The sequence below is a fragment of the Dermacentor albipictus genome, chromosome 5 (genome assembly GCF_038994185.2).
Source record: "Dermacentor albipictus isolate Rhodes 1998 colony chromosome 5, USDA_Dalb.pri_finalv2, whole genome shotgun sequence".
Taxonomy (NCBI): domain Eukaryota; kingdom Metazoa; phylum Arthropoda; class Arachnida; order Ixodida; family Ixodidae; genus Dermacentor; species Dermacentor albipictus.
In genome coordinates, this window is record NC_091825.1 from 25,645,418 (window position 1) to 25,666,704 (window position 21,287).

General features: G+C 47.3%; 1 protein-coding gene across 1 annotated transcript; it reads left to right on the plus strand.

Moving 5' to 3' along the window:
• The first annotated feature begins 904 nt into the window (after window positions 1-904).
• Window positions 905-19,949, plus strand: LOC135898226 (uncharacterized). Its single transcript, XM_065427070.2, has 3 exons — window positions 905-1,123; window positions 3,127-3,429; window positions 19,724-19,949. The coding sequence occupies exons 1-3, from the start codon at window positions 974-976 to the stop codon at window positions 19,916-19,918; spliced, it is 648 nt and encodes a 215-aa protein (XP_065283142.1). The 5' UTR covers window positions 905-973; the 3' UTR covers window positions 19,919-19,949.
• The last annotated feature ends 1,338 nt before the right edge of the window (window positions 19,950-21,287 follow it).

Below are 21,287 nucleotides of genomic sequence, written 5' to 3' on the forward strand. Positions count from 1 at the left end.
CGCTATCGTTTCTTCTTCTTCTTCCAAAGAAACAGATTTTCTTTTTGAATAGCCGTTCCGAAAGAAATAGAAAATGGCTGCTCGCCGATCGCTCTGGCAGTGGCTCCTAAGAGATGCCGGGGAAAAGGGATTTACTTGCGTATAACAATTTTTTTGTGGCAGTATAACACTGTAGAGTCCTTTTGGCCATGATAAGACATCGCTCTGCCAACTCATCTTCGCTGAGGATCCGTTTTAGCATCAATTTTAAGCGTCCGCTGCACACGACCGCGACTTTCGACCGGCCACCGCACGCTAAGCGAGGGAAAGCAGACGAATTGCCGATGCCGGCACCACGCAGTTCATAATTAGGACTTGTAAAGTTCTGTCGTCAGACGTCTGACGACCGAACAGCGTAGGTCTTGTAATTTTATCGTGGTCTGTGTTTCTTTCTTTCATTGAGCTGCTTGGCTAAGGTTGGTTAACACCCTGTACTTTCACTGCGCTGGCTGAGCCCCATAAGAACCATCTCCATTTGAGCGTGCCCCTCGCCTCTTGTCAGTGAATGAGATAAGAAAAAACCAGTCAAAATGGGCAATGCAAATCGCCTTGAAAATGAACGAAAATGACTACCTATAAATGAAGGGGGCATTTGATTGCACTTCTCAAACAACGCCGTGGGTCACCGCCTGATGCTTGCATCGGCAGTTGCGTAAATGTGACGTCAGGTAATTGGAATCAAGAAATTTGAGTTATAGACAAGAGTTCGCGCACTTTAACGTTATTTCTCTTGAAGATATCTCTTCCCTCGTAGCTTTATTATTTTCTTAGTAGTTCTACTACTTTCCTGCCTCTTTTTCTTTTGCTTGCTCCGCACACTTCGTCGCCGAATCCTCGTCGTGGGTACGCGCCAATGCATGGAATCATCACCATCGTGATTTGGGGAGAGAAGAAGCGAAAAGAGAAACCACTGTCGAGCCGTGAATGCAGAGAAATGGCCTCTTCCAAGGTCTCCGCTGGCATCTTCGAGTGGACGCGGCCGGTTCCTCGCCAGCAGTGGGATCCCCAGGACCCTGTGATGCTCGAGGCGGCCAAGCCATACCAACAGGTTGAGCAACTCATCGGTTACACATTCCGCGACAAGGTGAGACTTCCACTGCAGTGCACCGGTGACAACGGCCATTAAAGGACGGCTCAGCATGTCATGCCGGAAGTTTTGACTGCAGTCAGCAGGTTTTAAAAGTGGCTCAGCGCTTGCGGAGGCTGAAGCATATTAGACGTAGCTAGGTTATGATGCGGCAGGCCTGTCTCCCTCCGCGAAGGATACGCTGCGTCCGTTTACATCGGTCATGGCCGGCAAGCGTCACTATTCCTGCCTTTTCCTATATCAAAGGAGAGGGCGTCTAGGCCACAATCCTCGCCTCCTTTTTTTTCTCTCTGTCGTGTCTCTCTCTGCGTGGTGTATTTCCGAAGGGGATTCTGCGCGCTCTTTTGAAGCGGAAGATTCATGCCTTTGACGTCGTCTCTGCTGGCGGGGAGGGTAGCTTCTTTGTTTTACTAAGCTTAAGCAGGATGTTTGGCACAAGTTGAAGATTACCGGAAGAAATGAAAGGTGACAGAAAAACTTTGAAGCAGTACCCTGAGTTACTAAGCTTGCTACGTTATATTTAATCATGTTAGGTGACATTTCAGGCTAAGGCGTTACACAAAAGCGTACAGGTTCTGGAAGATGGCCTATGGCATATGACAGGTCAGGAATACAGTGGCAAGTGCCACTTTAACGAATATGTATACGTACGTCAACGCACGAATCGCCTCGTCATGGTCTCTCTCTTCTGCTTGATTGTTTGCGTCATAAGTCCGGCTTTGATTCCTCAACTGTGCTCGAAAGTTATTTGCGCAGGCGCAATGACCGCATGTGTGAACGTAGTAGGTAGACCACTGGAATATTTATTGGCATTATCGGCAGTAGATTGCTCGAGAGAACAGGCACGATATTGTTGAAACACCCCTCTTCTTTTTAAGCTTCCCGCATGTGCTCTCAGCTGTCTTCAGCCTGTCACCTAGTTACTGTCACTGTTCGCCCATAGATAACCCGCCGTGGTTGCTCAGTGGCTATGGTGTTGGGCTGCTGAGCACGAGGTCACGGGATCGAATCCCGGCCATGGCGGCCGCATTTTGATGGGGGCGAAATGCCAAAACACCCGTATACTTAGATTTAGGTACACGTTAAAGAACCCCAGGTGGTTGAAATTTCTGGAGTTCTCTACTCCGGCGTGCCTCATAATCAGAAAGTGGTTTTGGCACGTAAAACCCCATAATTTAATTAAATTTTCTTTCGCCCATATGCTGCTTTACCACCACGTGATCGTTATTGCTTAACAAGTAATGACATCCTCGGCAAACCGCACCAGTGCCCACTAGGACGCCCCGGTTCACTCTAGTGTGGCTTGCCAATGATTCCATAAGGCGCCTTTGCCTGTCAGTGGCATTTGTAAGGGGACTATTTTTTCTCATGTGGAGAGCTGAGTGGTAGGCGCGTCGCGCGCTAGTTTGGTGACGGAGGGGGTGCGAAGCTTCACTCGCATTCTTTGTCTCTGATTATAGATTGGGACTAGTGCGCTGTTGGTTTTTAGGGCGCTGCTGACGTTGAAACTTTTGCACAGGGTGGTAATAGGTTTTCCCCAGCTCTCGAAAGAGCGTACAATGCCCACAGGCGGCCTGACCAAAGTTGTGACTGCGTGCGTTGTGTTCTTCCCAGATTGGTCAATGCTAGCTGGAGGCTTCGTACATTTGAAAGCTACATGTGAAATATGACGACGTAGTGTAGGACTTGAATTGATTTTGACCACTTGCTTGACTTGACATTCGCGTCCAAATCTTGGGGTGTTTCATCGCGCACATACCTCGGGACGCCACTACCACGGCAGTGAAATAAACCTACGGCTTTTTTCCCAGCAATAGCCGGCTACAACCGCTGAGAGACCGCTGTGGGTCACAGCCTCAAATCAATGAGGGGTTTCAACTTTGAAGGAATGCGTAAGGCCATGTATACTTCCAGCGCTCACACGTGTTCGTTCTTACGACGCCTCTATTCGGTGATCGTGACGCAGCAAGCCACTCCGTGTATCTCGCACCCTCCTGCAGGGTTTTCTGCTGATGGCGTTCACCCACGATTCGTTCCCGGCCGCCGAGCGCAAGGTTCCGGCCAGCATGCAGCCCATGGACACGCTTGGTGACGCGCTGCTCAAGTACTTGCTGGCGGCCAAGCTGTACGGCTGCGTCCACCCGCTGTGTCCGCGCTCGCTGCACGATGCGCGCTCGCGCGTCGACTCCAACTATTCGCTCGGTCTCATCGCCACGCGCCAAGGCTGGCAGCGGTTGCTGCGAACGGGGTCGGCGACGCTGAGCGACGCCGTCGTCAACTATGTGCGCAGCATCGACAACGCGGTAGGTGGGACAGGAAAACAGAGTTTCTACTACTTGTGCAGCTCCGGCGCTGCAGGCGTTGAGCCACCATACACTCTGAGGAGAGTTTACACCCTTTGGCGTGCCCCTTCTGCCACACAACGATAATCGTCATCTGCCTTGATGCGTTTCCTTTCTCTAACGCTGCGAGCCCGGTACTTTCGAGTAACGGACGGCATGCGCGTTATCAGCATGATAGCATTCCCGACAGGAAAGTAGCGACTGCGGTGTTTTCAAGAAAGGAAACGCATCAAGGCAAATGACGATTATCGTTGTGTGGCAGAAGGGGCACGCCAAAGGGTGTAAACTGTTCTTAGAGTGTAGGAATGATACAATAGCAACGAAGGGTACTGCGTGGGTTTATCTGGCCTTCGTGCTTGTGGATTCAGACGCTGTGGTGGCTTTGTTTACTACACTTTATCTGCCTTCATTGTCCTAAATTTCAGATCATTCTATGCTTTTATAAGTGCAGTAGGCTCTTCGAACACGCACAGTTGCTACTAATTGCAGCCGTTGTGCCTGTCACGGTGGCCGAGTCGAAACGCGCTGGTTTGGCCGCGAGAAATTAATAAGGGTGTTCTATGCCCCTTGTCGACACATGCATCTGTGGCCCAATGGTTTCAATATCGCACTTTTGTGCTCGAGGTCCTGGGTTCCCATTTTACCGACGGTAGAATTCGAATAATGTTTGTGTAATTATTACGCAGTACTTTGTTGAATATGACAACTTTACAAAGTCGTGAAGCTGCTTTAAGACAGAAGGAAGAAATTTTAGCAAATCCTTGTACTACCCATTCTTCCCGTCCTGCTGCTCCCGTAGACACTATATAGCTCCTGATTTCCCCATAGTAGCTCTGGTATGAAAATATATGCAAGGAAATCAGTAGACAGCAGCAGTGGCGTAGCCAGAAATTTTGTTCGGAAGGGGCCGGGGGGCGGGGGCTCATGTTGCAGGACGGCCTGCTCATTATCAATTTGTCGAGGCATCAAATACATGAATAATAACTGCACTTTCATTGCTAAAGATGCTGCAAACGAATTCTTGAACACTATACAATGTGAAGACAAGTAAAATATCGATTTTTTTCATGAAAGAATATTCTCGCATGTCCCAAAAATTGTACCCGAAATAACTGATATCCATGCTTCCATGTATTTTTTCTCTATTTAATAACGAAAGAAAATTCACACGAATTTTAGAACTATATCAGTTCTATACCAGCAAAGCAGTGCATGTCGCTGATATGAAAACTGTAAAGGCCACGAAATGAATAAGTTGAGGACAAATATTTCAATGAAACTTTGTCATTCAAGAACATTGTTAACTTTTTTGTACAAATGCAACGCCCAGGGAAAATTTCAATGGCGTTTTCCTTCGTTCCAATGTATTGCCCAGGAGTAGCTGTCATCGGTAGTTTATTGAGAGTAATTGCCCCGAAATTATAATCGCAACAGAGAGCACGTATACAATGCAGGAGTTCTATAAAAAATACGAGGTGGAGTTAAATGAAAGTGAGCCGATGCGAATATATGCGAAACGGCGTACTTTATTTAAAAGTAGTCTCCATGACCACTGACTAACGAGTCGCGTGATTCCTGTTTCATAAAACTCCTTGGGTTGCTGCTTGAAAATGTCTAAGTGACTCTTTCACGCCACCATCTGACCCGAATCTGCTTCCCTTGAGCTGTTCTTTCAATTGCCCCATAATGTGGAAGTCGCATGGCGACGGGTCTGGGCTGTAGGGCCGATGTTGCAGCTCTGCGCAGTTGAACTTCGCTGGTTTTGTATTAACCACATCAGCGACGTGGGGACCGGGATTGTAGTGGAGCAAGATTACCCCACTCGTCAATTTTCCACGTAGGCTCGTAGTAGCGGCACCATGATTCGTCCTCGGTCGCAACTGCAGGCAAGAAATCGTCACCCTCATTGCGATACCGGATCGGATGAGTCAAAGCAGCGCCGAGCATCTCAGTCTCCTGGCGGTGGTTCAAAATCTTGGGCATTCATTGCGCACACAACAGCCGATAACTGAGATGTTCATGAAGTATGGTGTGAACCAAACCATGGCTGATGTTCACACGCTCTGCCAGTTCATCGAGGCTTATACTGCGTTTTTATCTAATCAGCTCATCAACGTTTGCAATTGTGTTGGGGGTGATTGCATGGAGGCTTTGGCCCGGTCTTGGATCATATTTGCCTCTTCCCCGTCCTTCTTCGAACAGTTTGCTCTAATGCTCCACAGTGTCCAATGAAATTCAATGTTCAACGTATACATGGAAGCCATACGGCGACCAATTTCTTTTTGGGAAACACCTTCAACTGTCAAAAACCTCACGATATCACACTATTAAACTTTTGGAGTCTCCATTATGTCAGGCAACCATGTTCAAACCAGTAGTATGAGAGCATTAAAGAACCTTTATCGTCACACCTGTGTCAATTTTGGAAATGAGAGACACCTGTGTGCTACGTGCATGCCTCGCAGATAATGAACCCAACCATTATTGCGCGGAATGGGTACTCTCACTTTCATTTGACTTGCCCTCGTACATTAGAAATGCGAAGATACAAAGAAATATAGAAATGCGAAGATACAACTTGATAAATGGCAAAAAGTGTCACTGGAAACAAAGTTCATTGCACGTATACAAAAAGCCTCGCAACAACATATATAAATATACGTATGTCTCCAATAATTCTGCGTAGCTAAGGAAAGGTCACTGTACACAATGCGTCAAACAAGGCAAATTTCCTTTTGTGGGGCAGGGACCCCGAAACGACAAAACCCACAGAAAATCATGTTGCCTACAATCGAATGCCTACTTTGGGCATCTAATGGGGCTACCGAAGGAATATCGAAGAAAACGTGAGACGCTTGGTCCCCAGAGAACCATACGTATACTTCTCGGTGTCCTACACCAACGAGACAAGACTTTCCGGAGAGGTTGCGCTCAAACGAACGCGTTGCAATCTGTCGAGTCCCCACAGTGGTGGCGGCGAGCGACCATTGTTTCTGTTTCTCGTCTGCTAGCCGGGAAGCGACTAAAACTCCGCCAAGCAAAAATCCACTCGGCCTGAGAAAAATGAACGTTGTACGACTTTAGAAAAGTCAACGCACTTTTGGCGTCGAATGCTTACAACAACATTAAACCCACAAAGCTCCGGAATTGAAAATTTAGAGCATGACTTTCGAAATGTCAATGCACCTTTCGCATCAAAAGTTTAGGAGAACTTTCTACCCATAAAGTTTTGGAATTGAAATCCTTACGCTCCGTAGATTCCACGGCCTCCGCAAGATTCCGCGACCAGCCTGTTGGCCATCAAAACTCCCTTCAAACTTTGTGCTTGGATCGGGCTCCTTGCGTTATGTGACTCGCGGTGTGTGAGCTTTGGAACAAAATCGAGCGCGTGTTCGCAATGTTCTCGCTGAAATGTCTTTTTGAGCGTGAAAACGACATTATAGACAAAATACGGAATGATTTCCTGCTCCGGGGGTTGTTTTGGTCGGTGGTGCATGACAGCACGAAAAGATTTCGGGGGGAGGGGGACTGAAGCACCGTTAGCCACCCCCTCCTCTTGTTGCGCCCCTGGGCAGCAATACAGTCTAAATTCAGTTGGTCGGAAATATCAAGCTCCCGATAAAGATTTTACTGCATATTACGAGACCCCAATGAAATCTCATAAATTACGATAAATGTTGTCTTCTCTTAGGTTACTGCATGTGGGTTTGTTAACAAAACGCCAATAAACAAGGACGATAATAGCCGACTCTACAACCAATAATGAGGTCATAAACGTGGTCATCTCTGCAAATGGCTGCCTAGCAGTTCTTTAAATTTTTAAATGTGCAACTGAGGCAAGACAATAATTTCATCAGAGAGTGTTCAAACACACAACCTTTACAGCGAAGTTGTATATGGCTAGCCGATTCGTCCGTGCTTCTTTCAGTCTGTCCATTATATGTAGAAAACTCCTCCGGCGCAACGGCATACGCATGCGCGAAAAAAAGATCAAGAGAGGCACACGAATGGTTGCTCCAGTGGTTGATGTCGTTGCACTCCGTCGCAGCCGAGCTCACACGCAACAGTTTCTCTCCGGCTCCGAAATGGCAAGGCCTCGCGTCATAGGTACTCCTTAGGAACAGGCAGCTTTCGATAAGCAACCCCGCGAGCAGAAGTGGGAGCGAGCTGGTCTACTGCGTGCCAGTGCTGCAGCCCGGGTACAAAAACAATCTCATGCAGCCGAGCGGAAGCAGCAACTGCATACCGAAGATCCGGCAGCCTACGAAGCCGTCGTTTAATGAACTATTGTGATTCATCATCCTCATCATAAGCCTGGTTACTCTTACTGCAGGGCAAAGGCCTCTCCCATACTTCTCCAACTACCCCAGTCATGTACTAATCGTGGCCATGTTGTCCCTGCAAACTTCTTAGTCTCATCCACCCACCTAACTTTCTACCGCCCTCTGCTACGCTTCCCTTCCCTTGGAATCCATTCTGTAACTCTTAATGACCATCGGTTATCTTCCCTCCTCATTACGTGTCCTGCCCATGCCCATTTCTTTTTCTTGATTTGCACTAAGATACCATTAACTCGCGTTTGTTCCCTCACCCAATCTGCTCTTTTCTTATCCCTTAACGTTACACCTATCATTCATTCCCCTTTCCATACCTCGTTGCGTCGTCCTCAATTTAAGTAGAGCCCTTTTCGTAAGCCTCCAGGTTTCTGCCCCGTACATGAGTACTCGTAAGACACAGCTGTTATAAACTTTTCTCTTGAGGGATAATGGCAACCTGCTGTTCAACCTATTGCAATTAAAGCAGTGATAAACACCGCGGCAGCCAGTTTTAGCTTCGCTGGTTAACTAGCTGTACGGAGCGCTTGGGCGGTAATTTTTTTATTATAGCGAGCCAATGCTCTTACCACTGTTCTAAGAAAGTTTACAGTTTGGTGTCACAGGCACTGAAACGTTACGCGCTGCAAGTGAAATAGAACAAAGTCTATCTGGTAGCGCTGCCAGAGTTTGTGTCATGAATGTTGCACCAGAAACAATATAGCAGTCCTGCCCACCCTACGACAGTTGCTTAACCGGTACTTTGTTGTGTTAGCAATCACATGGGGCACTAAGTTCGCGCTAATGCCGTTGACGCCGCCGTCGGAGCCGTCGTGTTGCCCTTAAAAATGGCGTAGTCTGAGCACGCGCGTGCATAGCTAAAGACCCTCAGGAGACGTGCAGCGGCTGTAAAAGCGACGAAACCCAGAGGACGCACCGTTACACTCCCTTCAATCTGGTTTGTAGCAGAGTCAGGGTAGCGTTCGGCCTCCAATTCTTGTTGTGGCATATTATGCAAGAGTGCACATAGTGCATATTTTCGGAATACTCCGCTTGGTATGAGCGTCGGGTGCACAAACACTAGCATTCTACTATGCAGCTGTGTGCATGGCAACTAGGTTACCATATAGGCCAATGGTGCGTATACTGGTCTGAATAGAACGGGTAGTGAACAAGTTAATGTAAGCCTTTTACACTACTGGCGAACTTGTGCCGTCGTCATCGCCGTTGCCGTAATGTTTCATTTAGTATCCAAGTGCGACAAGACCCCATCGCGTACCGCGTACTGTATGGCCGTGTGCGAGGGAGAGCGTGCAAGGGTGAAACGAAGATGGTGGATCGATGCGCACCATGTTGCCTCGCGCCGGTGTCTGAGGCTGCAGTCATCAAGAGCGCGTGAGGGGGGGGGGGGAAGAGGAAAGGGCAGGTGGACGCGTACCTGCTCCCCTAGCTCTGCCATGGCTGCGCATGGCTGTCCGCGCTGCAAATCTTGGAGGCATAGAGTTAGCATACTAACAATAGAGAAGCAACTGGGCGAAAAATGTGTTTGCCGCAAAGGCGCGGCCATGTGCTACCTCTCATTTATGTGACGCTGAAAATATTCAAAATTTGATGATAGAAACCAGGCTTTACACGTGGCGTGTACGTATGGAGAAAGCGTACAGGTCATTGCGTATATTTTTCAGAAAGACCCAGTGGCTATTTATAAAAACATGATTTAAAATTAATGGTGCGTGAAGGGAGGCATTTGAAGGTGCCTGAATTAGACGCCGCCATCATACTGAGGTAGGCTTGGAATGGCATTGATTGCTTGTGTCGTCGTCTGAGCCAGTGCGCCCGCGCACAGTAGCAACATGGCGGCGCCCTTGCGGTTACCGATTTCAATGCAAGGGCGCTGTGGGGTGCTTCTTTTCTAGAACTGGTTATATTAACTCTATGTTTGGAGGTAATCTCCGGCGGCTGCATAGAGCACAGACGCGGGTTCCCGCGCTTCTGAACTCTAAGTAGCTCCTTGGAACCCTGAGGAACCTGCTTGACTTCTTAGCCAGTAAGGGCGAAAGTCCCTCAAGATGTGATCTTATACGGTGCTCCGTCTACTGACAGTCTGCTCGCTCTACTGTGGGTGAAATTTTCCCTGGGGCTTTGATGCAACAAAAGTTTTGGTGCGGCAACCTTAAGTCCCCTTTAGATGAACGCGACAGTGGGGCTTGGTTTTACCGAAACTCTTTCGCAGCAGTTCCTTGGTCTCCTTATCCGACAGGAGGGTCAAACGCCCCTGGAAATATGTTCCTTCGCACCACATCTACTATGCAGCTGTGTGCATGGCCACTAGACTACCATACAGGTCAATGGTGCATATACAGGTCTGAATAGAACGGGTAGTTAACGTGAAGTTAATGTAATGCCGAGCATAGATGCTCGGCATCTAGTTGCTTTTTGCTTGCCACCGTCATCATGTACCGTACTAGAGCGAAGTAATAAATTAATGATGCAGTCAACAATTAGGCTATTAGAACATTTCCAAGCGGTAACGCGTCACCAATGCTAATCCTGTGGCACCATCTGCTAAGTTGAAATCAAACCACCTTTACTGCTCAGTATCGTATCTGCAGACGTCTAACAGCATCAAAGTAAGCAAACGGCTGATGTGAATATTAATAAGAGAACATACCTCATGCTTTGCCCTCAGCGTGAGATGAGACTCGATGATGGATGATTTTTTTTTTATTTTAGGCAATTTCTCCTCTAGCCGCGCTCTAGGTTTCTTCTCTAGAGCGTGGTATTTTTAAGGATCTCGGAAAGTAAACCTTGTACAATATTAAAAAGAATGCAAAAAAGCCAAGCATACGACATTTGAGCTCCAGTACTATAGAAATCATACAGGCTCTCATTTAACGCCTGATAACAATGTGACGTTAATTCTATGAGCCGATAAGCTTTCCTGTCATTTGGAGGCATACGTTCTCATAGGCGAAGAGAGAAAGCACGTAGTACCCATGCATTTAGGCTGGAGAGCAAGCTAATGGGAACGACCTCTGGACTCGCTTCCTGGAATTTTATCGAACAGCTGCTGTCCATATTAAGAAAAGGAAGAGTGGACACCGGAAATTTCGCTCTAGTTTTCAGTCGCATTCGTAGGAGAAAGAGCTCATCATATAGTTTGAGCCACAATTGAGATTCCGGTGCTGCCCGCTGACCTGTTGTCGTCCAAGAATGAATGAACAAACATTGATAACACTACCTTATTTGAATAAGAATGAGAAAGTCACTATAGAAAACGAGGCCATTAACACGTTATAGGGAAGGGGTAGTTTTTAGTCGCTATGTCCTCTGACCGTGTGTGCGAGAGTAGAGTGGGTGGCTAGAGCAGACTGTGACGAGTGCGTCACTAAAAGATACCCCGAATCAAACAATGACTGCAAATCCCCAGCAGCCAAATGGGCGCCTTATTTTCCAAGGGTGAACTCGCGTAAGTGCCTCAAAGAAAAGGAGTGGTTGCGTCAAAGGGAAGTTGTCTTGCCGCGCCTAGCTGCCTCACGTCATTAAAGAAAGGCAAAGCTGACAATTTTATTATGAGGCACACCGTTGAAGGGGAGAGCAGAGTAATATTGAAAACCTCTAGTTATTTAACCTGCACCTAAATCATAGGCATTGGAGCGTTTTACAGTGTGAGCTGTCATGGGCTCATTGCAGTAGCTGTTTCGGTTGGCGATAGCGTCCGCCTTCGGTTTCCGTCGCAGCCATCGCCTAGCCCACGAGAAATCACGCGATGTCACGTGCGCGCCGCCTAGCGTCGATGCGTGCTCACTTTGCATTGTAGTTACACATTGTGGAGCATATAAAGCCATACGTATCCAAGTGATTCTCGCTTTAATTTGTCGTGCATAACTTTCATATTGGGACGATTCTTCCTTTGAAAAACGCCGCTTCTGTAGTGCGGCAAGGACAATGACGAAAAGAAGCTATATCGCCATTTAGAAGAAGCAGCGCGAATAGAAAAAAGTGAATGGCGTGCGGTATTAAACAGTCCATTCGTGTTAGTGTTCTCTCGGACTCACTGCTTTGGATCCTCCAGTTTCCACTTGCATCATATTGTGACACGTATCAAGGGATGTGACATATGCGCCACGTAATCTCCTTACCTGTGTTACCTTTTCGCAACGCGTTATGGCGCCCTCGCGCCAGGTACAAACCGCTGCTGAAGAAGCAACTCCTAGAGTTATGCGCGCGGCTGCAGCCAGGCCACATCGGGCTCAGGCATTAGCCCCTGAACACATTTCAGGCCTGCGCGTCACGTGATGTGACGTCGATGACGTCACTACGCGCCGGCTGGGAGGGTCGTGAGTGCTTGCTGCCCGCTCGACTCGCGAGAACTGATGTCACACACAAGTTCCTAGACCGCCAGGTTCGCACGATTTAACAGGGTAATTCTATTAATTAATACTACGAAGGGAATTATACATATTTAGTGATCATAACAGAGGCTGTCTGTAAGCATATTTGCCACTACACAATGTTCATGGCTGAAATAGATGACAGCAAACAATATCGCGCTGTAATATAGACACACGTTGCCTTTTATACTGTGTACTATAACATCATAACTGACAGCCAAAAGCAGTCATTGCACTGGTAAGAGGCACGCCGAGTAACAATACCCGAAAATAGCCGTTTGTTTGTTAATGTACGCACTAGGAGCCTCAGTTTAATGACAGAAAGCAGAACATAGCACACCGCAATGCCAAAGCCATGTAAAAATTTAGAACACGAAAACCATACTGCCATTTTAATTGCAGGTCAAACAAAAATATTATTTCAGTGACTTATCAGATTTAAAAATGCTGTACTTCAAAGGCGTCTAATACAACACCTTGCTTTTCAGAGTCAAAGACATGCGAAAAAACAACTGTCCATTAAAGACACTGGTGGCGAAATTGTGGACTATAGCAGGATAAATAAGTGAAACAAAGAACAACTTATTTCACTGCTGCAGGTAGAGGCAACTATAAAGAATCTTAACGCACCAATGAAATTGCACAATATCTCTGTATGCACTCTGCACAAGAAAAGCACACATGGCCACAAGTTATCACAAATAAGACATTCACCAACCACAGCAAGACCTGTCTGAGGTTTAGTTCAATGAGAAAAAAAGAAACATATCGCAGTAAGATGCTGAAAACACTACGATTTAAAATAGAAGACAATGAACTGCCATATAAATCGAAGCTAGAAAATATGCATGACACAAACAAAAGGCGGCTCCTTGTACTGCAACAGGCGTAAATTGGCCGAAGAAATCACATCAGAAATCAGCAATAAAATATCCGCAGTGAAATAAAACACAATTAAATGTGCAGAGTACAGAGTATGGAAAATTACTTTTCCAGCAAGATTTGAGCTTTTCGCTTTTTTGCCCTATGTTCTTTTCAAATATTTAGGTGATTCCTTTGTTTGCAAAAGTTGTTCAGCATTATGTTTGCAGCACAGCTTGCAACCAGTGCGACAAGGAGCTCGTAGGCGTGCCCATTTTCACATGCATCTATGTCCTCAAGCCTCGGCAGAGTGTCTAGGGTCAGTTGCCGAACAACACTCCTTTTGTTGGGCCCAGGAGAAACTGTGTGCAGGCACTTTGTGTCACAAGCTTTGTAACTACTACCTCCGTGTGCATGACTACTATAATCGCAAGGGCAGAATGAAATTTGAGGCCACCTTTGTCATGTTGTGCGATTAAGGAATGGGTGTCTTCATCCATTTCGGTTTCATTTCCAGTAAAAACCAAGTGCCCTCGGCAACTTTCACACTTAAGAACTTTTATTGTAGCATGCGCACAATACCCACCAACATAACCAATAACTGGCATTCGTGCTCTGAGCGCTTCAAGGTCAAAGTTGCTAACATGAACACTAAAGGAGGTGCCTACATCTCTGACGCTGTTTCTTCGATACCTCTGAGGTCATCAGTGCTCCTCCTTGGAAGGACATTTCGAAGGCGAATCCTGCCCTCTGTTTCACAGAGTTTTCGAACAGATATGTGGTACTGCCCACCAGCCATCAGCTGGTACTGTCCGAAGCGACCCTCGAGAGGATCTGTTTGGACTTTCCCGAGTAGGACATACTTGAAGTGAAGTTCACTTGTGCAGTACTTTACCAATTCCAACAAGGATTGAGCATAGAGTCTTCGGGCACTCAGTGTCTCCTTGGTAAGGACTCCAGTGTCATGCCCATAATATTCCCAGACGTCGAGCCATGTAATGAAAGCATTTAGAGAAGCTACTTTTGGGTCATTTATATGGAATGACATGGGTTCTTCGTAAACATTACGACGATGGAAGCCTTTATTCGGTATCTTTACGTGGACAATACTCCACTAGCGAAAAATAATTTTGATGAAATCTGCTGTTGCTGGCGCATCTTTACGTGGACGATACTCCACCAGCGAAAAATAATTTTGATGAAATCTGCTATTGCTGGCACATGCTGAAAATTGGCTTCGCAACTGCGAGCTGCCAGGACTGCGGCTACGTGCGGATTAAAAACCCGTAGTACCAGCTTAACACTCTGCCGTTCCAAGTTACTTGAATTAAGTGCCTTTGACGTCAAGCCATACCTATACTTTAGCAGCAGAGATGACTCCTCTTTATGTAAATCTCCCAAATGCCTAAATGAGGCAGTCATTTTGAATTCAAGACGAACATCATTGTTTAAAAGCTCGAAGCGTGGGTGGAAAAAGCAAATGCCTGTATTTTTCTGGTTCAGCCAATTATTTCTTATGCACTTAAACAGATGCACAGCATCTACCACGTAATATAGCGGTCGATCTGGGTATGCCGGATGTGGGTAAACATGACGAAGCATTGGCTTCGGCGGAAACGTCTTCATTGCCTTCCTGTTTAGTAAGTTATTGTTACAGATAACATCTATGACCCTGTACCCAATCTCTTCTACTCGTAAGATTGCCTTCTTCAGTTTAACATGAATTTCGTCGCCCTGTATTGTTTTTACCGAAAGAATGTGCGCTACCTCCTTTAATGAGCCCAACAGACTTTGAACCATAAATACGTGTACTGATGTGGCTGCTTCGTTGGAATTCATTACAGCACCACATGTGCTCCTATCCTCGTAACCAAAACAAGGTTTGATGTGAATTTCGTCAAGCATCAACGTCACGGTGTATTCATGTGGCTGCAGATGTTTCAATACTGAAGGAAAGTTTCATCTCAAGAATCAATTTATGGACACATTTGAACAGATGAGCACACTTTTCTGATAGTGCTCGGATGGGGCAAGGTTAGTGTACTTGTTCCTCTCAAAAACTTAAAAACATGCGGCGATATTGTGTGGAGAATGCATGCAAACACCATTACCTGTGTGCTGTACTGAATACACTCTGCAGAAAGCAGTAGTAGCTGTTCCTTTATAAACTTTACAACCCCTTTCTTGTCTTTATTTATGCTTCCTTCTATTATGTCTAGAAGAGAATGTATTGTAAGCGACAGGTGGCGAGAACTACAGCGCTCCTCAGGCAGCATGCACAGGTTGTCCAAATTTCCAACAAGGAGCTTGATTTGCGAACTGAGTCCGGTACAACAGCGTTGCCAAGGTTCTTGATCACGGAGCCTTGATAGCGTAATCATACCTTGCTGGTGAAGCAGTGCACTGACACGGACATAATGAAGACAAACAAGAAAAGACGGCACTCGCTGCTTGTGTGTCGTCACCATGTTTGTGTCAGTGCGATGCTTCACCAGCAAGGTATGATGATTAATCACCAACTGGCCCAATTTTCCTCATTACTGAACTTGAAAGCAGGCAGACACTTGAAGGCTTTCGAACACCGTCATTGACGCCTTCAACCAAGATTCACGATCATCGGTGATGTTCAAAAACATCGTTCACTTTTCTTTATGGATCACAGTCCACTTCACCGACACTGATGCCACTTGCAAGCGCGCCTTTAGTTCTTCGAGGGACGCAAAATGGACTCTCTCCTGCTCCGCTTCGTTTGAAGTCAGTGACTCTTCGACAGTATGGGCCAGTTGGGAAGCTTCTAGTGGGCTCCCCTTGGCATCAGGTGCTTCTCTCGTGCTGTTTGGTTCTGAAAGGTACGACTGAGAGCCGGAAAAAGACTGTATAGGCACAGATCCATGGTGCAACCGCGGTACTGGCAGTGCAACTGAAAGAACGTTTCCTGTTCTTAGATCCATGTATGTAGTCATGCTCTCGATGCATGAAGCTTGGAAATAATTCGCGCAAACGCGCAGCAACGTACAAACGTCTCGTAAACACCTGAGAATCCACTTATTAAAATAACCTGATGCTTTCCTCTTTGTGTAAGTGTGTTTACAGTCCGTGTGGGCACAATAAGTCTATCTGGGCTTCGAAAGTATCACAGTAAAAGTGCTCAACAAGTACGAAGAACTAGGACCACACAACAAGACCATCAAGTATTCTTACTTCAATGTACGAAGTGGGCGCGAAGTCCTTCCTAGCAATGGCGCATAGCCACTTCTTGAAAGTGTCGTCGTGTTTAGGTAAAGAAGGCACTTGTATTCTCTTTCCCGTATCCTAGCTGCCGGTGCACCCCAGCACACAACACTTATTTGGCATTTCAGCATCCACTGCACATCGCGCACGAAAACAAAATTGCTGTAAAACAACAAAGGGAAACGGTAGACGCGACCATGGTGATCCAACCAACCGGTCCGCGCGCTGCCAGGAGCGTGAAAGAACGAGCCTAATTGATGTCACTGACACTGCGGCTTCTGGAAGTATCAGCCTCCTGGATATGACGTCAAAATTGTGGCTGCAGGCTTGAAAGCTGCTCAGGGGGTAATGGCTCAGGAGATCACTGTGCAGAGACCATCGCAAGCCGCAGGTCGCCGTAGACGCTGGGCGGACAATTTAGTTCGTTATCGAGAAAAGGACGCAAAAAGACTTCACCGCGAGGACCATTTAGTGGGTGCTGCTGAAACTGCGGCCTCACAGGTTCGCAGTTGGAATCCTCAAGTGCATGCTGCCGAAGATGCGGCCCGGCAGCTTCGCCACCAAGACTCTCGCGTGTGTGCTGCCCAAGATCAGGCACGACACTTTTAACGCGAGCAACCTCGCGTGCGCTCTGCCTAATATGCGGTCCGACAGCTTCGTCGGGAAAACCTTTGCTCGCGTGCAGCACATAAGAGCCGTCGCGCAGACCCTCACGTGCGGCTCGACGAAAATGAGGCCCGGGAGCTTGGCCGTACATGAGATTATGATCAACATAGGCCTACTAGATGGTGGTCACTGGGGCGGTTGGGGACCTCGCCCACACTGAGGTAGACGATTTGGGACTCGCAAAAAGACTGTGGTGGCACGGGAAAGTTGGCACAGCTAAAAGCGGCACCATTGCGCAGTGTACTCAGGTGCATGTTCCACCCCGAGTGGGTATGTCATGTATAAATACTAATGTGCGCGTGTCTGGTGCGGCGGACGGCCACTGATTAAAAAAGAAAAAGATTGGTGGGATTTGGCGTGAGCTCGCAGGAAGGGGCACCTCGACCATCAGACAATCACGAAAGGACGCGGGCCCTGGAAGGTGAAGCCGAAAAAGAAAACAGAGGAAGCTTCTTTTCTTTCTTGGATAAGAAGGCCGGTGCGCAGAGTGGAAGAAGCGACACTGTCGACCTGTGAGTCCGAGCTTCAACGCTTCAGAAGCGCCGGGCGGAGAAGCGAAGCTGTCGGGCCGCGGGCCCGAGCTTCAAGGCTTCAGCGACGATCCGGCCTCCGTCCTACCTCCAGCCTGTGGTCTTCGCTGGTCCTGGTTACATGGCTATGAAGTTAAGAACTTCAGACTCTCTTCGTGGGACTTCTTGGCTGTGCTGCAGATGATCCGCAAAAAGCAAGCAGCGACTTATCCTCACGTGACCGATGCACCGTAGCTGCACCGACGCGTGCCAAGTAATTGTGATCGGTCACATACCTTACTGTTTTGTATAATTGTTTACTTGTGCGAGAAGAACTGGAGATGCACGAACGTTTCTATTAGTCTTGACATCTTGTTTAGTTTGTTTGTGTATGTGATGGTTTGTTTTAAATTGATGTTCATGTTTTGTTAACAATCGGCTTTGTTGTTTCTTTTCCCCACTGTGGGTTCGCCTTCGTGGTGGCCAGAACAATTCAAATCGTGCAATTGTGAATACACTGCTGGACAAACAACCCCACGTTATGCAGCCGAAATCATGACAGTGTATCAATCGAATAACGCATGGTGACCACAACGTTCGACTGTAAGACTGACAATACATGTCGCCGCACACAGTTTTCTGGGGTGCATACTAGTGCAATAACGATCCACAAGTTTCAGGGTGGCACATATACTACCTTTGCTCAAAAATAAAAGAAACATCATCCCCAGAAACCTGTGTACGTGGCACTGAGTCGAGCCACTTCACTTGATGGCGTGGAGAACCCGAACGCGGAATACGACTTCACGTTTTACTGCGTGACGAATTCCGTACACTGAAACAACATCGCGTTGGCACGATGATGCAGCGTTGCCTTGCACTGCTCGATCAGCCCCACTGATTTGCCATCCGCTCTATCAACGTACGTTCTCTGACTGCACACAGACTTGACATCATGCATGACTGCCTCTTAATGCTAGTGTACCTAATCTGTTTTTCCCAGACTTGAGTTCGTCCACATGGCATCACCGGCTACAGGTGTGTTGTGTCAGCAAATAGAACAGGGCATCGTACAGGGCATCGGCCGTGGCAATATACGAAAGAGAAAATGTGTGTGTGGGTCATTCAAACTCGCAGAAGTGCTGGACGCCGACTTTGCCGACGTGTGCGCAATGCATGACTCAGATGATATTGTGGCTGCCTCTGTATATGTGTCGCTAGGCGTTCTACGTGAGAAAATTGCGGCCTTCCTGGTACATACCTTCGCTTCCCAACACGATGTGGCCTTAATTGTTCGGGTGATTTCAACGTAAACACGAAGGATACCCACAACGCCTGGTTTGCACACTGTGTGCAAGAAGACCTCAGCATGAAATGTGTGTCAAACACACAATGCAGCTCTTCGAGCACCGGTTCTTGTTTGGATTTCGTATTTCCAAACATCAACAAACTCTTACAGCTCCACTTCATGTCCTTCTCGACCTACTTTTTCGAACACAAAGCATACCTGAATGCGTTTTAATAAATGTATGCAAATGAAAACAGGACTTTCAATAAACTTCACATTTAGAGTTACTGCGTTCAATCAGTTTACGATGGTCTTCTAAGAAACGCTCTTCCCGCTTACGCGGTGACTGTGCTGCGTGTGCTGCACATGCCTGTGGCTTTTTTTTTTTGCATTTCGCCCCCATCAAATTGTGGCCACCGCAGCTGGGTTCAAACCCGCTACCTCGAGAGCAGCGCAGAGCCATCGCTAATGGGCAGACGTGGTGCGTGTCTGATGTCATGCTCCCCCTAGTTTCTTTCCTTCTTGCATGTTTCATTGGGCTGTCAATAGATTCGTTTGTACACAGAGCTTACAATACGAATATGTTTCACATCGCACGCCCCGGACATGCTGGTTTACCTGTCACGAAAGAAGCCGGTTCGGTTGGCTGCAATCCACAAAGCACGCAGTAATTAACTGAAAAGGGAGACCTGTAAAAGTTATCATTGGTTGGACGTGGCGCAGGGGCATGGTTGTGGCAGTGAACAACTTCCCTCATTTTTACGTTAATTACAGAAATGTGAACGAGAGCGACCATTAGGTGTGTCAACTAGGCGGCCACAGCGAGGCAATATGACAAGTACGCCGTGTTATTTGTCATACCACGTAAGACGTGTGCTGCTGGAACGTGACGTAACCCCATGAACTCGAGCTAAACAGGAAAGCACACTATAAGGCGCTGAATTAGTGAAGCTCCATCAGGACACCCGTCTCATGCTTTCTGCGCTTGTGCAGGACTACCCCGGCGACGAGTCAAAGGTTCCGCCCAAGCCGCTGGCCGACACCCTCGAGGCGCTGACCGGTGCTGTTTACTTGGATTCGAACCTGGACCTGGGCGCCACATGGCACGCTGTGTACCCTTTGCTGCAGCCGCACGTGGACCATGAGATTGCAGCAGTCGCCGCAAATTCGGCGTTGTATTTCTTCTGAAAAGACAAACACTAAGGGCATGCGAGGCAGTGAGCTGTGTTTGTCTTTCCTATTTCTAGACAAATTTTTGTAAATCTGATAATTTTACGCAGCGTAAGCTGTTATGGGCTCATTCCAATAGCCTTTTCGTTTGGCAGTGGTGTGGTGTCCGTCACCATCGCCTGTGCCCGTAAGCAGTTGTCGCCCGGAAAAAAAAGAATAAAGAGCCCGATTCTCACCGGGATCAAACCTGGGCCCACTGGGTGGGAGTCAGCTACTCTACCACTGAGCCATGCCAGCTCGTTTTTGTTGCTTCATTGCATATAATTATGACGTGTTATACGAACATTAGATTACATTTAGACAAACGTAAAAAAACTCGCAGTTCCGCACAAAAGCCGAAACACCGATTGCGATAGCATATTAGTATATAGCTGTACGAAGTAAAGATAATCGTTTTATCGGCCGTATAACCTTGTAAATATTCACTTACTAACTAAATTAACAATAATAGAATGTGTAAGCGTGGCTCGATGCCGACGTAGAAAGAAACAGGTACGGAGACAGCGCTCTCTTTTTCTGTCTACTTGTTTCTGCGTCTTTGTTAAGTCGCCCTTACATAATCTGTAATCGATTCAAACCAACTAGCCCGCCAACGTATTACTAAATTAACCAGCACGCGCGCACAAGTAAACATGAACACATCAAGCTCAATGACAGCGGAAACAGTCTGTGAAAACGCTGGAGTCGGGAATCGCGGCAGCTGCGACGAGCCAATTGACCTCCGTGCATCTGTCGCTGCGACGGGAACGAAACGTCCAAAGCACAGCGCATACGAAGCTACCAGCACTACAGGCATTCTGAAAACATCGTACATCGCTTTGACGATGAGGCCTGCCAGGGCATGCTTTGGCCACGTCGCAGATCGCTTTCAAGACACACGAGCGCCGGCAACGCGTCCCTGCGGCGTCCACCCAAGGCGTCTCCTGCTACGTCTCCTACCACGTCTACCCCGGCGGCGGTCAGACCTGTGACGCAGCAGAGGGTGCTAACAATCACTCGATCCGGACAGGCCGCCATAGGAATCTGAACCTGGCAACGTTTAAGGCTAGAACGTTATCTAGTGAGGCGGGTCTAGCAGTGCTATTGGAGAAATCAGCGGGCATTAAATGGGATATAATAGGGCTCAGTGAGGTTAGGGGGACGAATGAAGCATATACAGTGCTAAAAAGCGGGCACGTCCTGTGCTACCGGGGCTTAGCGGAGAGACGATAAGAAGGAGTCGGATTCCTGATTAATAAAAATATAACTGGTAACATACAGGAATTCTATAGCATTAACGAGAGGGTGGCAGGTCTTGTGAAAATCAGCGGTACAAATTTTAGGTCGT